The 14588-nt window shown below is 46.0% G+C and overlaps 1 protein-coding gene across 1 annotated transcript in view; it reads left to right on the forward strand.

Annotated features, from left to right (window-relative positions):
* Window positions 1-12191, forward strand: part of LOC139251770 (protein myomaker-like) — a 180938-nt gene extending 168747 nt beyond the window's left edge. The window contains exon 6 of the mRNA XM_070873302.1: window positions 9032-12191. Coding sequence (XP_070729403.1) covers window positions 9032-9175 — 144 coding nt within the window. The 3' untranslated portion in view covers window positions 9176-12191. The remainder of the gene's footprint in view (window positions 1-9031) is intronic.
* Window positions 12192-14588: the final 2397 nt, after the last annotated feature.

Here is a 14588-nt window from a genome sequence, read left to right on the forward strand (position 1 = left end):
TGGGTCAGCTCGTGGGGTCAGCTCAATGGGTCAGCTCACACAGTCAGCTCAATGGGTCAGCTCAATGGGTCAGCTCATTGGGTCAGCTCACGTGGTCAGCTCAATGGGTCAGCTTGTGGGGTCAGCTCACGGGGTCAGCTCAATTGATCAGCTCACGGGGTCAGCTCAATGGGTCAGCTCAATGGGTCAGCTCGCACGGTCAACTCAATGGATCAGCTCGCGGGGGTCAGCTCAATGGGTCAGCTCATGGGGTCAGCTCATGGGGGTCACCTCATGGGGTCAGCTCGTGGGGTCAGCTCAATGGGTCAGCTTGTGGGGTCAGCTCAATGGGTCAGCTCACACAGTCAGCTCAATGGGTCAGCTCACTGGGTCAGCTCATTGGATCAGCTCACGTGGTCAGCTCAATGGGTCAGCTTGTGGGGTCAGCTTAATGGGTCAGCTCGTGGGGTCAGCTCACAAGGTCAGTTTAATGGGTCAGTTCAACAACAATAACAACTTGTATTTATATAGCGCCTTTAACATAAGAAAACATCCGAAACGTCACAGTAGTACTATGAGACAAAAAAAAATTGACACTGAGCCACATAAGGAGAAATTATCACAGGTGACCAAAAGCTTGGTCAAAGAGTTAAGTTTAAGCAGTGTCTTAAAGAGAATAGAGAGGCAGAGCTCAATGGGTCAGCTTGTGGGGTCAGCTCAATGGGTCAGCTCAATGGGTCAGCTCAATGGGTCAGCTCGCATGGTCAGCTCAATGGGTCAGCTCAATGGGTCAGCTCAATGGGTCAGCTCGCATGGTCAGCTCAATGGGTCAGCTCAATGGGTCAGCTCAATGGGTCAGCTCAATGGGTCAGCTCACGGGGTCAGCTCAATGGGTCAGCTCAATGGGTCAGCTCAATGGGTCAGCTCACGGGGTCAGCTCAATGGGTCAGCTCAATGGGTCAGCTCAATGGATCAGCTCGCATGGTCAGCTCAATGGGTCAGCTCAATGGGTCAGCTCAATGGGTCAGCTCACGGGGTCAGCTCAATGGGTCAGCTCAATGGGTCAGCTCAATGGGTCAGCTCACGGGGTCAGCTCAATGGGTCAGCTCAATGGGTCAGCTCAATGGGTCAGCTCAATGGGTCAGCTCAATGGGTCCGAGTTTTGGATCACCTGTAGGTTAAGTAAGATAGAATGTGGGAGGCCAGCCAGAAATACATTGGAATAGTCAAGTCTAGAGGTAACAAAGGCATGGATGAGGGCTTCAGCAGCGGATGAGCTGAGGCAAGCGCGGAAATGGGTGACGTTGAGGTGGAAATAGGCGGACTTAGTTATGCTGTGGATATGTGGTCGAAAGCTCATTTCAAGGTCAGATATGACACCAAGGTTACGAACAGTGTGGTTCAGTCTCAGATAGATGTTAGGGAGAGAGATGGAGTCAGTGGTAAGGAAACGGAGTTTGCGGTGGGGACCGAAAATAATGGCTTCGATCTCCAATATTTAATTGGAGAAAATATCTGCTCATCCAGAACTGGATATCGGACAAGCAGTCTGACAATTTAGAGACCGAGGAGGGGTCGAGAGAAGTGGTAGTGAGGTAGAGCTGGGTGTCATCAGCGAACATGTGGAAACTGACTCTGTGTTTCGGATGATGTCGGGGCAACATGAGAAATATAGGTCAGCTCAACTTGCAGAGTCAGTTCAGTGGATCGCATTCAGCTGCCTAGACCCTAAACTCTGCAATTCCCTCTCTAAACCTCTCCACCTTTCTCTTCTCATAACAACATAAGAACACTCTGCCCGTCGAGCCTGTTCCACCATTCAATAAGATCATGGCTGATCTGAACTTGGCCTCAACACCACTTTCCTGCCTGTTTTCCATAACCCTTGACTCCCCTGTAGTTCAAACTCTGTCGATCTCCGCCTTGAATATATTCAATGATTCAGCCTCCACAACTCTCTGGGGTAGAGAATTCCAAAGATTCACGACTCTCAGAGATTAAATTCCTCCTCAACTCCATCTTAAATAACTGACCCCTTATTCTGAAACTATGCCCCCTCTTTCTAGATTCTCCCACGAGGGGAATCATTCTCTCAGCATCTACCCTGTCAAGCCCCCTCAGAATCTTATGTTTCAATAAGATCACCTCTCATTCTTCTAAATTCCAATGAGTATAGGCCCATCATTCTCAAACTTTCCTTATAAGACAACCCTTTCATCTCAGGAATCGACCTAGTGAACCTTTTCTGAACTGCCTCAAATGTAAGTATATCCATCCTTAAATAAGGAGACCAAAACTGCACACAGTACTCTAGGTGTGTGTAATGTATGCATGCTTGGGTTTACCTGCCACTAGGGGGAGTGACCGTCGGAGGTCATTGGGCCACAGACACACACGTGCAGCCCTTGTATATAAAGAAAGCCTCCATGTTCAATCCTGACTTTGAGAGCTAATAAAGTAGAGTCAGGTCACACCTGACTGAGTTCACGGTACTAAGCCTATTGAGTTATTGCATACGCAACATTTGGCGATGAGGCACAATACGAACTTTCACGCACACAAAAAAAAATGAGCACCATTGGAATCTGGGAGCGATTCGTGGTGGGAGAAGACTGGGAAGATTTTACAGATTGCCTCGACCAGTACTTCATGGCCAACAAGATGGATGAAGACGCTGATGCAGTTAGGCGTGGGGCTGTTTTCCTCACGGTTTGTGGTCCAAAAATCTGTGGCCTTAAAGAATCTGCTCTCACCTGCACGTCCAACAGAAAAGACCTATGAGGAATTGTGTGCTCTGATTCGGGACCATCTCAAACCTAAAGAAGGCATCATTATCTCGAGATATCGCTTTTACAAGCATATTCGTTCTGAGGGCCGGGACCTGTTGCCGACCTGAGATGTCTCGCTGGGCCGTGTAAGTTTGGAACCGTGTTGGAAGACATGCTGCGCGACGTCTTTGTAATAGGCATAAACCACGAGGTGATCCTGCTGGCTGTGGAAACGCTGGATCTGAGCAGAGCCATCATGATCGCCCAGGCTTGCCTGACCACGGTCGATAGTACAAAGCAGATATCCTCGCAGAGTCGGAACTCCACGGCAAGTACTGTGCACCAGATTGTGTCGTTGGTTGGCAGAGCTGCATCTGGCAGGGCCTATCCGACTGTGTTTGCGAAACCTGTGGCTGCTCGAGGTCCGCCATTGGGCACAAATCCGATTTCACCCTGTTGGCATTGTGGGGGCAATCATCGGCCTCATCAGTGCCGTTTCAGATAGTATATTTGTACAAAATGGAGCACCTTCAGCGGATGTGTCTGCAGCTCAGCAAGCGTGCTGCGACACACCACGTGGATGATGATGACCGATCCGGAGCGGATCTGGCAATGCAACCCAAGATACCCGAGGAGGAAATGTATAGTGTACATTCGTTCCTGACAAAGAGCCAACCGATAATGATTGAAGTAAAATTGAACGCCGTGCTGGTATCTATGGAATTAGTCACGGGTGCAAGTCAGTCAATTATGAGCCAGAGGACTTTCGAAAAGCTGTGGGACATCAAGGCCGTGAAATTCAAGCTGAGTCCAATAAATGCAAAATTGCGTACCTACACTAAAGAGCTCATACCAGTGATTGGCAGTGCAGCAGTCAAGGTGTCATACGATGGGGCGGTTCATGATCTATTGCTGTGAATTGTTCCAGGCAATGGTCCAACGCTATTCGGCAGGAGTTGGCTCGAAAAAATAAATTGGAACTGGAATGATATTAAAGCTTTGTCATCGGTGGATGACGCTTCGTGTGCTCAAGTGCTGAGCAAATTTCCCTCGCTGTTTTAACCGGGCATCAGCAACTTCACGTGAGTCAAGGTGCAGATCCACCTGGACTCAGGTGGAAGACCTGTCCATCACAAAGCCCGGACGGTCCCGTACATGATGAGGGAGAAGGTCGAAATCGAACTGGACAGACTCCAACTTGAAGGGGTCATTTCACCGGTCGAATTTAAAGAATGAGCTAGTCCCATTGTTCCTGTGCTGAAGAGTGATGGCGCTGTCAGGATTTGTGGAGACTACAAGGTTACGACCAAGCAAGTTTCGAAACAGGATCAGTACCCGTTACCGGAGGTTGATGACCTGTTTGCAACGCTAGCTTGGGGAAAGACGTTCACCAAATTGGATCTGATGTCGGCCTATATGAAACAGGAGCTTGTCAAATCGTCGAAGGAACTTACATGCATCAATACGCATAAAGGGCTGTTCATTTACAGCAGGTGCCCTTTCGGAATTCGCTCGGCTGCAGCCATATTTCAGAGAAACATGGAGAGTTTAGAACATCCCTAGAACCGTGGTGTTCCAAGACGACATTCTGGTCACAGGTCGTGACACTGCCGAAAACCTGGAAGAGGCTCTACTTCGCCTGGACAAAGTGGGGGTCAGGCTGAAACGTTTAAAGTGCGTCTTTATGACACTGGAAGTCGAATTCCTGGGAAGGATGATTGCTGCAGACAGCATCAGGCCTACGGACTCGAAAACAGAGGCCATCAAAAATGCACCCAGACCCCAGAATGTGACAGAGCTGCATTTGTTCCTTGGTCTTCTCAACTACTCCGGTAATTTCTTACGTAAATTGAGCACATTATTAGAGCCACTGTATATGCTGCTCAGAAAAGGCAACAACTGGGTTTGGGGTGTATCTCAAGACAGGGCCTTCGAACTGGCTAGAAATCTGCTTTGTTCCAACAAATTGCTGGTACATTATGACCCGTGCAAGCATTTAGTATTGGCCTGTGACGCTTCATCACATGGGGTTGGTTGCGTGCTCCAACAATCCAGTGAGTCGGGCAAACTACGACCCGTTGCGTATGCGTCGAGAAGCATGTCTAAAGCGGAATGAGCCTACGGCATGGTAGAGAAAGAAGCGTTAGCCTGCGTATATGGGTTTAAAAAGATGCACCAGTATCTATTTGGGCTTCGTTTCGAGCTTGAAACCGATCACAAGCCGCTCATATCTTTGTTTTCAGAGCATAGAGGCATCAATACCAACGCGTCGTCCTGCATCCAGAGGTGGGCGCTGACATTATCTGCCTATGATTATGTCATTTGCCATAGACCTGGCACCGAGAATTGTGCCGATGCATTGAGCCGTTTACTGTTGCCCACGCCGGAGGTGGAAACGCCACAGCCCGCAGACCTACTGTTGGTCATGGATGCCTTTGAGAGTGAAGGGTCGCCTGTCACTGCTCAACAAGTTAGGATCTGGACCAGCCAGGATCCGAACCAGCCAGGATCCGATTTTATCGGTTGTCAAACATTGTGTTCTTGGTGGTGATTGGTCGGCCATTCCCAGGGAAGTGTGTGATGAGACCAACCGTCGCAAAGACGAACTATCCAGTCAATCTTATTGTTTGCTATGAGGTAATCATGTTGTTATGCCCAAGAAAGACAGGGAGAGATTTGTACGGGATTTACACGGTACCCATCCCGGTATTGTGATGATGAAGGCCATTGCGTTTGGTGGCCTGGCATTGACTTTGATTTGGACTCGTGTGCATCAGTGCAACACTTGCATGCGGTTAAGCAATACACCAGTGGAATCTCCACTAAGTCTGTAGTTGTGGCCATCCAAACCATGGTCGAGGATCCACATCGACTATGTGGGTCCTTTCCTGGGCAAAATGTTTTTGGCGGTGCTGGATGCGTATTCCAAATGGATAGAATGTGTAATCATGTCATCCAGCACATCCACAGCCACCGTGCCATGTTCGCCACTCATGGTCTGCCCAACATCGTTGTGAGCGACAACGGATCATGCTTCACGAGTTTGAAGTTTCAAGAGTTTATGAGACTCAATGGTATCAAGCACATAAGGTCAGTACCATTCAAACCTGCATCCAATGGTCAAGCGGAGCGGGCCGTCCAACCCATCAAGCAGAGCCTGAAACGCGTAACTCACGGTTCTTTGCAGACTCGCTTGTCACGCATACTGCATAGTTACAGGACGAGACCCCACACGCTTACCGGGATCCCCCCTGCTGAACTGTTGATGAAGAGAGGTCTCAAGACCAGACTCTCGCTTGTCCACCCTGATGTTAACGATCACGTCGAAAACAGACGTCAACATCAGCAGTGGTATCATGATCGCACTGCCGTGTCACACGACATCTTTATTAATGATCCTGTGTATGTGCTAAATTATGATAAAGGCCCCAAGTGGGTCACTGGCACTGTTACAGCCAAGGAGAGTAACAGGGTGCTTATTGTCAGGCTCACTAATTGGCAAACATACCAGGAGGCACATTGATCAGACGAAATTGCAGCACACAGACGAACCAGAACAGCTTGAAGAAGACACCATCAATGACCAACTGATTCATATTCAGCCATCAGAAGACCCTGCTGTTGTCAAATGAATCTGGACCTTCAAACCCCGACATGGACACTGCCACCCCCATTAAATCGGCTACCCAGCCTCAAGTCATGAATGACTCGGAGAGCTCACCCAGATCTGGAATTGAACTGAGACGATCAACTAGGGAGCGGAAAGCCCCGGACTGTCTCAATTTGTAAATAGGACTGATACCAAGATCTTGGTGGGAATGATGTAATGTATGTATGCCTGGGTTTACCTGCCACCAGGGGGAGCGACCGTCGGAGGTCATTAGGCCACAGACACACACGTGCAGCCCTTATATATAAAGAAAGCCTCCATGTTCAATCCTGAATTTGAGAGCTAATAAAGTAGAGTCAGGTCGCACCTGATTGAGTTCACGGTAATTAAGCCCATTGAGTTATTGCATACGCAATAGTGTGGTCTCACCAACGCCCTCTACTGTTGTAGCAAGGCTTCCCTGCTTTTATACACCATCCCCCTTGCAATAAAGGCCAACATTCCATTTACCTTTCTGATTATTTGCTGTACCTGAATGCTAACTTTTTATATTTCATGTACGAGGACACCTAGATCCTTCTGTACCGCAGCATTCTGTGGCCTCTCCCCATTTAAATAATATTCTGCTTTTCTATTCTTTCTACCAAAGCGGATAACTTCACATTTTCCCACATTATACTCCATCTGCCAAATTTTTGCCCACTCACTTAGCCTGTCTATATCCCTTTGCAGACTTTTTATGTCCTCACAACTTGTTTTCCCACCTATCTTTGTATCGTCAGCAAATTTGGCTACAGTACACTCGGTCCCTTCATCCTAGTCATTAATATAGATTGTAAATAGTTAAGACCCCAGCACCAATCCCTGCGGCACCCCACTAGTTACTGTTTGCCAACCGGGAAATTACCCATTTATCCCGACTTTCTGTTTTCTGTTAATTAACCAATCCTCTATCTATGCTAACCCCGTGAACTCTTATCTTGTGCAGTAACCTTTTATGTGGCACCTCATCGAATGCCTTCTGGAAATCCAAATACAGCACATTTATTGGTTCCTCTTGATCCACCCTGCTCGTTACATCCTCAAAGAACTCTAGTAAATTTGTCAAACACGATTTCTTTTCATAAAACCATGCTGACTCTGCTTGATTGTATTATGATTTTCTAAATGTCCTGCTACTACGCCCTTAATAATGGATTCCAGCATTTTCCCAATGACAGATGTTAGATTAACTGGCCTATAGTTTCCTGCTTTCTGTCTCCCTCCTTTCTTGAATAGGGGCATTACATTTGTGGTTTTCCACTCTGCTGGGACATTTCCCGAATCTCGAGAATTTTGGAAGATGACAACCAATGCATCCACGATCTCTGCAGCCACTTCTTTGAAGACCCTAGGATGCAGGCCATCAGGTCCAGAGGACTTGTCCGCCTCTAGTCCCATTAGTTTGCCGAGTACTTTTTCTCTAGTGATAGTGAAAAAGTACTAGGCAAGGATCTTTTTGTCCTTTAAGATGCCACCTAAAACCTACCTTTTGACCAAGCTATCCGAATACCTCGTTATTTGGCTCGGTGTCAAACTTTGAAAATCGCTCGTGTGAAGCGCATTGGGACATTTTAATACATTGAAGTAGAGAGTCACGATGAATGGTTGTTTTTCAGACTGGAGGGATGTATACAGTAGTGCTCTTTAGGATCAGTATTAGGACCACTGCTCTTTTTGATATATATTAATGACCTGGACTTGGGTATACAGGGTATAATTTCAAAGTCTGTAGATGACATGAAACGTGGAAATGTAGTAAACAGTGAGGGGGATAGCAACCGACTTCAGGTCACAGACTGGTGAAATGGACAGACACATGGCAGACAAAATTTAACTCAGAGAAGTGTGAAGCGATGTATTTTGGTGGGAAGAATGAGGAGAGGCAATATTAACTAAATGGTACAATTTTAAAGGGGGAGTTCAAAAGCAAGGAAGTTATGCTAAACCTTTGCAAAACACTGCTTAGGCCTCAGCTGGAGTATTGCGTCCAGTTCTGGGCACCACACAGTAGGAAGGATGTCAAGGCCTTGGAGAGGGTTCAGAGGAGATTTACCAGAATGGTACCAGGGATGAGGGTCTTCAGTTATGTGGAAAATCTGTGGTTGTTCTCCTTAGATCACAGAAGGTTAAGAGGAGATTTGATAGAAATGTTCAAAATCATGAAGGGTTTTGATAGAGTAAGTAAAGAAATACTGTTTCCAGTGGCAGAAGGGTTGGTAACCAGAGGACACAGATTTATAGTGATTGGCAAGAGAACCAGAGGCAACATGAGGAAACATTTTGTTGCACAGCATATTGTTGTGATCTGGAATGCACTGCCTGAAAAGGCGGTGAAAACAGTTTCAATAGTAACTTTCAAAAGAATTGGATAAATACTTGAAGGGGAAAAATTGACATGGCTACGGGGAAAGAGCGGGGGAGTGGGACTAATTGGATCGCTCTTTCAAAGAGCCGGCACAGGCACGAATGGCTTCCTTCTGTGTATAGCATATGATTCTATGAAAGCCACTATATAAATGTAAGTTGTTGTTGGTACACTGAGCAAACTGGATTATTAATTTGTGAATTGTGTGTGAAATTCAGAAACCAGTACTGGGATGATTGATGCAGGCTCACTCTCTTTTCCTTCTAGGAATGGGATTACAGTTATGTACACAGCTTCTATCACTGCAGCTTGGCAGCCTCCTTTATCTTACTTCTCCCGAAGATTAACTCTCAAGCAGGAAATGGAGGAAATCCGATAAAACTAAGTTGCTGCACACTCTGCTGTGTCTGAAAGAGGCAGATTCCTGCCTCCGGTCCGAGCATTATATTTGTGAGCTGCATCACTGAAATGATCATTCCTTTTGATAAAGACACTGTAAATGCACCCTACGCTATGAAATAGAAGTGGCTCTGTATCACATCTCCAACCAGTCGTGGTATGTTCAGAAATATCTAATGAAGTATTGGCTGTTAGGTCAGATTATCAATTGTATGAAGCAAAAGCTCAGCTGGGGGCTGAATGTGTTCTTCAAATGAACGATGACAAAAATGCAGAGATATAAACAGAAAACGATGGCAGGTTTGAAAAATGGATTGTATGATCCTTATTAGGAAAGGGGTTTCCAAAATCATGTCAAGGAAACTGATATTTGAAAGGGTAAGCTAACTCCATCAGTGGTCTTCTGTCCAGTTTAGTATTGTGTAACTGTGAACACATCTTAAGACTTTGCATAAGAAGCTCTCCACTAACCCAGTAAATAAATGCACCATTTTGGATAGTACATATACACAAAAAGGTTCGATCCCTGGTCTCTGCAGTGATACAATTGGCTTTAGCACTCCTGAGTTAGAGAATTAGAAGTCAGCCAGGGTTCATGCTCCTGTTAACTATCCACTGACCCACTGCTGGGAAACATTTGTGTGTGGACATTAACAGTGATACAATTGGTTTCAGAGCCCTTGGATTAGGGAGGGGGAAATCATCTTGCGTCCCTGTTCCTGATCATTATCCGGTGACCCCTTCTGTGTGGACGTTGGGTGAGGACAGGATTGGACTTGACTGCAATGAACCCCCCTCTTGGGATGAATAGCCTGCTGACACTCACTGCCTAAACTCACAGATGACCTCTTGAAGAATAGGCACTTGGACAAGATGCAACCTTACATAGAATTTACAGCACAGAAACAGGTCACCAGCCCAACGGATCCGTGACAGTGTTTATGCTCCACATGAGCCTCTTCCTGTCCCTCTTCATCTCACCCTATCAGCATATCCTTCTATTCCTTTCTCCCTCGTGTACTTATCTAGCTTCCTCTTAATCTGTATACCTTTCAAGAAAAAAGGAGAGAAAATTAGTTGGGGAAAAGTTCCAGTACCAATAGCTAGAATAAATCATTGCCTAGTTTGGAATAGAGGTCCAAGTGTGCATATAAAGACAGAATAAGCTCAAATCTAAACCCACATCGGTTGGACACCGACACCTGGCTCATCCGTCAATGGGCCACCCACATCGAGTGGGCACCCACATCGGGCTCATCCTTCAATGGGGCACCCACATCGAGCAGCCACACACATCGGGCTCATCCTTCAATGGGCACCCACATCGAGTGGGCACCCACATCAGGCATGTACCCACATCGAGCAGGCACCCACATCAGGCTCATCCTTCAATGGGCCACCTACATCGAGTGGGCACCCACATCAGGCTCATCCTTCAATGGGCACCCACATCGAGTGGGCACCCACATCAGGCATGCACCCACATCGAGCAGGCACCCACAGCGGGTGGGCACCTACATCGAGCTCATCCTTTGATGGGCACCCATACCATTCCTTTTCTCAGTGAGTTCATTTGATCATCTGCCATAAATTCAGCAGAAGATCAGCAAAGCCCAGAGAATGTTGTGGGGCAGTGTTTACATAAATCTGCTCCTGAAGATACGACAGACCGAGAGAACCCCACAGAAACTCTAACCCTTGAGGTTTACTTCATCACAGTATGACTCCAGGGTGTGTGTTGTAACATTCTATGACTATATAGTTCAACAGTCTATTCACTTATTGACTGGACATGGTTGTTGGTCGGTTTACTATTACGCTGAGATCTCTTTCAGCCTCTGTCCCAGATAGTTTGATGCCATTCATTAAGCATTCCATTTTTTTCTTCCAATATATAACACTTTGCACTTATGGGTGTTAATTTTAATTTGCCATATTTCTGGCCACTTGCAAAAATCTATCAATTCCAAGATATAGTGGAACAAATTAGAAGAAAAAAATCAAGCACATTTGGAAGAATCACTGTCGGTGGGAGCAGTGGTGTTGTATGTCAGTATACCAATGTGCTGTAGAGGTGCAGCTGCACAGCTCTTGTACTGTTGGCATAAACATGCAGTCAGTCATAATGTGCAGAGGTCAGACAGCCAGACCCTGATGCTGGAAAGGAAGGACTCTGGCACTGAACAGCCCATTCTCACCCAGTCCCTGTCTGCATGGATTGCAAGTACTGAATCCAGGAACAGGAGACGGGCTGTTTCTGTAAACTTTCAAACTCCATCACTGAGGAACATGGCTGTGCATCACAAAAACTGCTGACAATAGGGCCAAGTTTTCTTGGGGATGCCTACTTTCTCCCTGCTTTTTCAGACAGCATGTTTGCCCAGCATGGATCAAGTACGATTATCAAGCCAAGTCGCTGAATATTTTTGTGGCTGAAGAGAGCTTTCTGCCCAGATGTGATGAGTAATCATGGAAATGTGAGCTTCTACCCATCGATCTATTCACATGTGTAAATCACACTCGGTATGAGAGGTGGTGATGAAAACATCAAAATCAATAGTGAGAAAAGTAATATAACTTAATACATATAATAATTCAGAGTAATACTTAAAGTAGGAAACAATTACATTATTAAACATTTTATTCAACACCAGTCCCAGAGTTGTCAAAGCACACAATAGAATATGAATCTATTCATAGGACTGAGTTTTACTGCAAACACTAATCCTACCCATACCTGGCAGTATGTTTTTTGCAATATATCCCAATATATATGCACTACATTGTTGAATTTACTTTTTTTCTGAGTTACAGATTGAGGGGAAGCCCACTTAGATGTCGTAGGCTCTGATTTGTGAGTCACTAGTACAGAGAATGAACCATAAGAAAAGTCCTGACCACCTTTCAAATCTATATCATTTCCCCATGTATTCGCACAACCCAATATACCTAACTATGTCTGTGAGTGCTGCATGATCGAATGTACCATGTCTCACCACAATCCCTAACCTTTATAAATAAATCTTTAAACCGGTACACCTGGATTTTTCATGTTACTCTGGCCCAAGGTTCTTTGCTATTTTTAGTGAGTTTGGGAAGAATGGTGGTGGGGAACGTTGACTTGCGGCAGATTTTCGATTGAGACCAATTCTCGCTGGGGGAGGAAGTGGGGAAGGGGAGGGAAGTGAGGAAGGTGAGGACAAGGAGGAGGGGAGGAAGAGGAGAGGAGGCAAGAAGAGGAGATGGGAAGGAAAGGGGTGGAGGAGGGTAGGGTAGGAAGGGGCCAGGAGAGGAAGAAAGAGGGGGAGGAAGATGAAGGGAAGGGAGGGAGGGAGGAGCAAGGGGAGAAGGAGGGAGGAGGAAAGGGGCATATGTGTTTCTTTTTTTCTTCTCTCCACTTTCAAGGTTTCATCCTTTTGTTCACCTGGTAATTTGGGGCATAACAAATTAATTTATTTTTCAGGGATGCACTCGGTCAAAACTGTTAGGACAAACTTTGTCTTTGCTGTTACAGGGAAAGTACACCATAAAAGCAAGCACAAGGAAAGCATGTCCAATCACGAAGTGGGCTCGAAGGGCTGAATGGCCTACTCTTGCTCCCATTCCTTATGTCTCCCCTTGTCAGGTGCTTCTGGTCCCTCAGCCCCAACTGGTGCCGAGTGACACATAGGACCCATTTCGATCTGGGGCACCACCTCTGAAAAGAAAAAGAAAACTTCTACATCCAATGTACCAACACCTTCCCACATTGGGCTCCCAATGCACAGGTGTTGCCAAGTGTCAGTCGCAGATCTGTCACTTCAGTCAACCCCAATGCTTTAGATTAGGATGATCCCCACCTTCCCAATCCAAGGCACTTTGGACACCTTGGCACTGGCTGATCCACTATTCCCATTATGATCCTTATTTGGCATCAGCAAATACAGTAACACTGGCATTGACATGCACTGTTTGTGGTGCATCTGCTGTTAGATATACCCAGACTGGATAGTGTTTCACCACCTTGTTCAATGCTCTCAAGTGATATTTTGGCCTGCTCAGGACATTGGTGCCTGTCTGCATTCCACAGTCTGGGGAGACAACTCCTTTAGTGGGCTTCGACCCCAGATCCTCAACATCAACATTTAGGTTCTCTTCCCCACAACTCCTTAGATCCTTCCAAGTTTTTTAATTGATCATGAGCTGTGGGCATCACAGGCAAGGCTGAATTTCTTGCCCATTTCAAGTTGCTTCGAGGTGGGCCACTTCCTTGAGCTGCTGCAGTTTTTGTGGAGATGGTTTATTCCATGATGGTGTTGGAAAGTTTCAGGATATTGACCCAGGGACGATGACGGACCGGTGACATATGATAGTGTATGACTTGGAAGGGAACTTGGAGATGATGATGTTCCCCCAAACATTGCTTTCTTGACCTCCTTTGACTCTCAGCAGATTTGGAGATAATATACCTAACATTCGTAGAATTATAGAATCTCACACTGAAGGCCTTTCGGCCTATCATTCCTCTGCCAGCTCTTTGAAAGAACTGTCCAATTTAGTCCCATACCCAGCTTTTCCCCCTGCAAATGAGTCCTCTTTAAATACATGTCCATTTGCCTTTTGAAAGTTCCTATGGAATCAGATTCCACCACCCTTTCAGGTAGTACGTTCCAGATCTTAACAACTCGCTTGAAAAAAAATCGAATTTCTCCTCCAGCTCGTTTGGCAATTATTTTAAATCTGTGACCCACTTGCCATAGGAAATAGATTCTCCCTATTTGCTCTATCAAAACCCGTCATAATTTTGAACACCTCTATTAGGTCTCCCCTTAACCTTCTCTGCTCTACAGAGAACAATGCCAACTTCTCCAAGCTCTTTACAGAACTGAAGTGCCAGATCCCTGGTATCATCCTGGTAAAGCTCCTCTGTACCCTCTCCAAGGCCTTGACATCCTCCCTAAAGTATGGTGCCCACAATTGTACACAATATTCCAGCTGAGGCCTAAACAGAGATTTGTAAAGGCTTAGATGATTTCCTTGTTTTTGTATTCAATGTCCCTATTTACAAGGCCAAATATCCCTAACGCTTTCTTAACCGCCTTCTTACCTTGCCCTGCCAACTTCAAAGATTTGTGAACGTGCATCCCCAGGTCCCCCTTGCAAGGCAAAAGGAGATGGTAATTGGACAAGTTAAGAAACAAAAGATGAGTCTAGATAGAGTGTAAATGGAGATGGCAGAATCACCAACAGCTGTCGTGGGAAACAAAAAAAAGAAAAAAAATAGGGGCAGAGGTTATGATTTGAAATTGTTAAGTTCAATGTTGAGTCCAGAAGGCTGTAAAGTGCCTAAATGAAAGATGAGGTGCTGTTCCTCGAGCTTACATTGAAACAGTGTAAGAGGCCGAGGACGTAGCGATCAGAGCGGGAGTGGAGCAGAGAATTAAAG

Source organism: Pristiophorus japonicus, unplaced genomic scaffold, assembly GCF_044704955.1.
Source record: "Pristiophorus japonicus isolate sPriJap1 unplaced genomic scaffold, sPriJap1.hap1 HAP1_SCAFFOLD_443, whole genome shotgun sequence".
In the NCBI taxonomy this organism is placed as follows: domain Eukaryota; kingdom Metazoa; phylum Chordata; class Chondrichthyes; family Pristiophoridae; genus Pristiophorus; species Pristiophorus japonicus.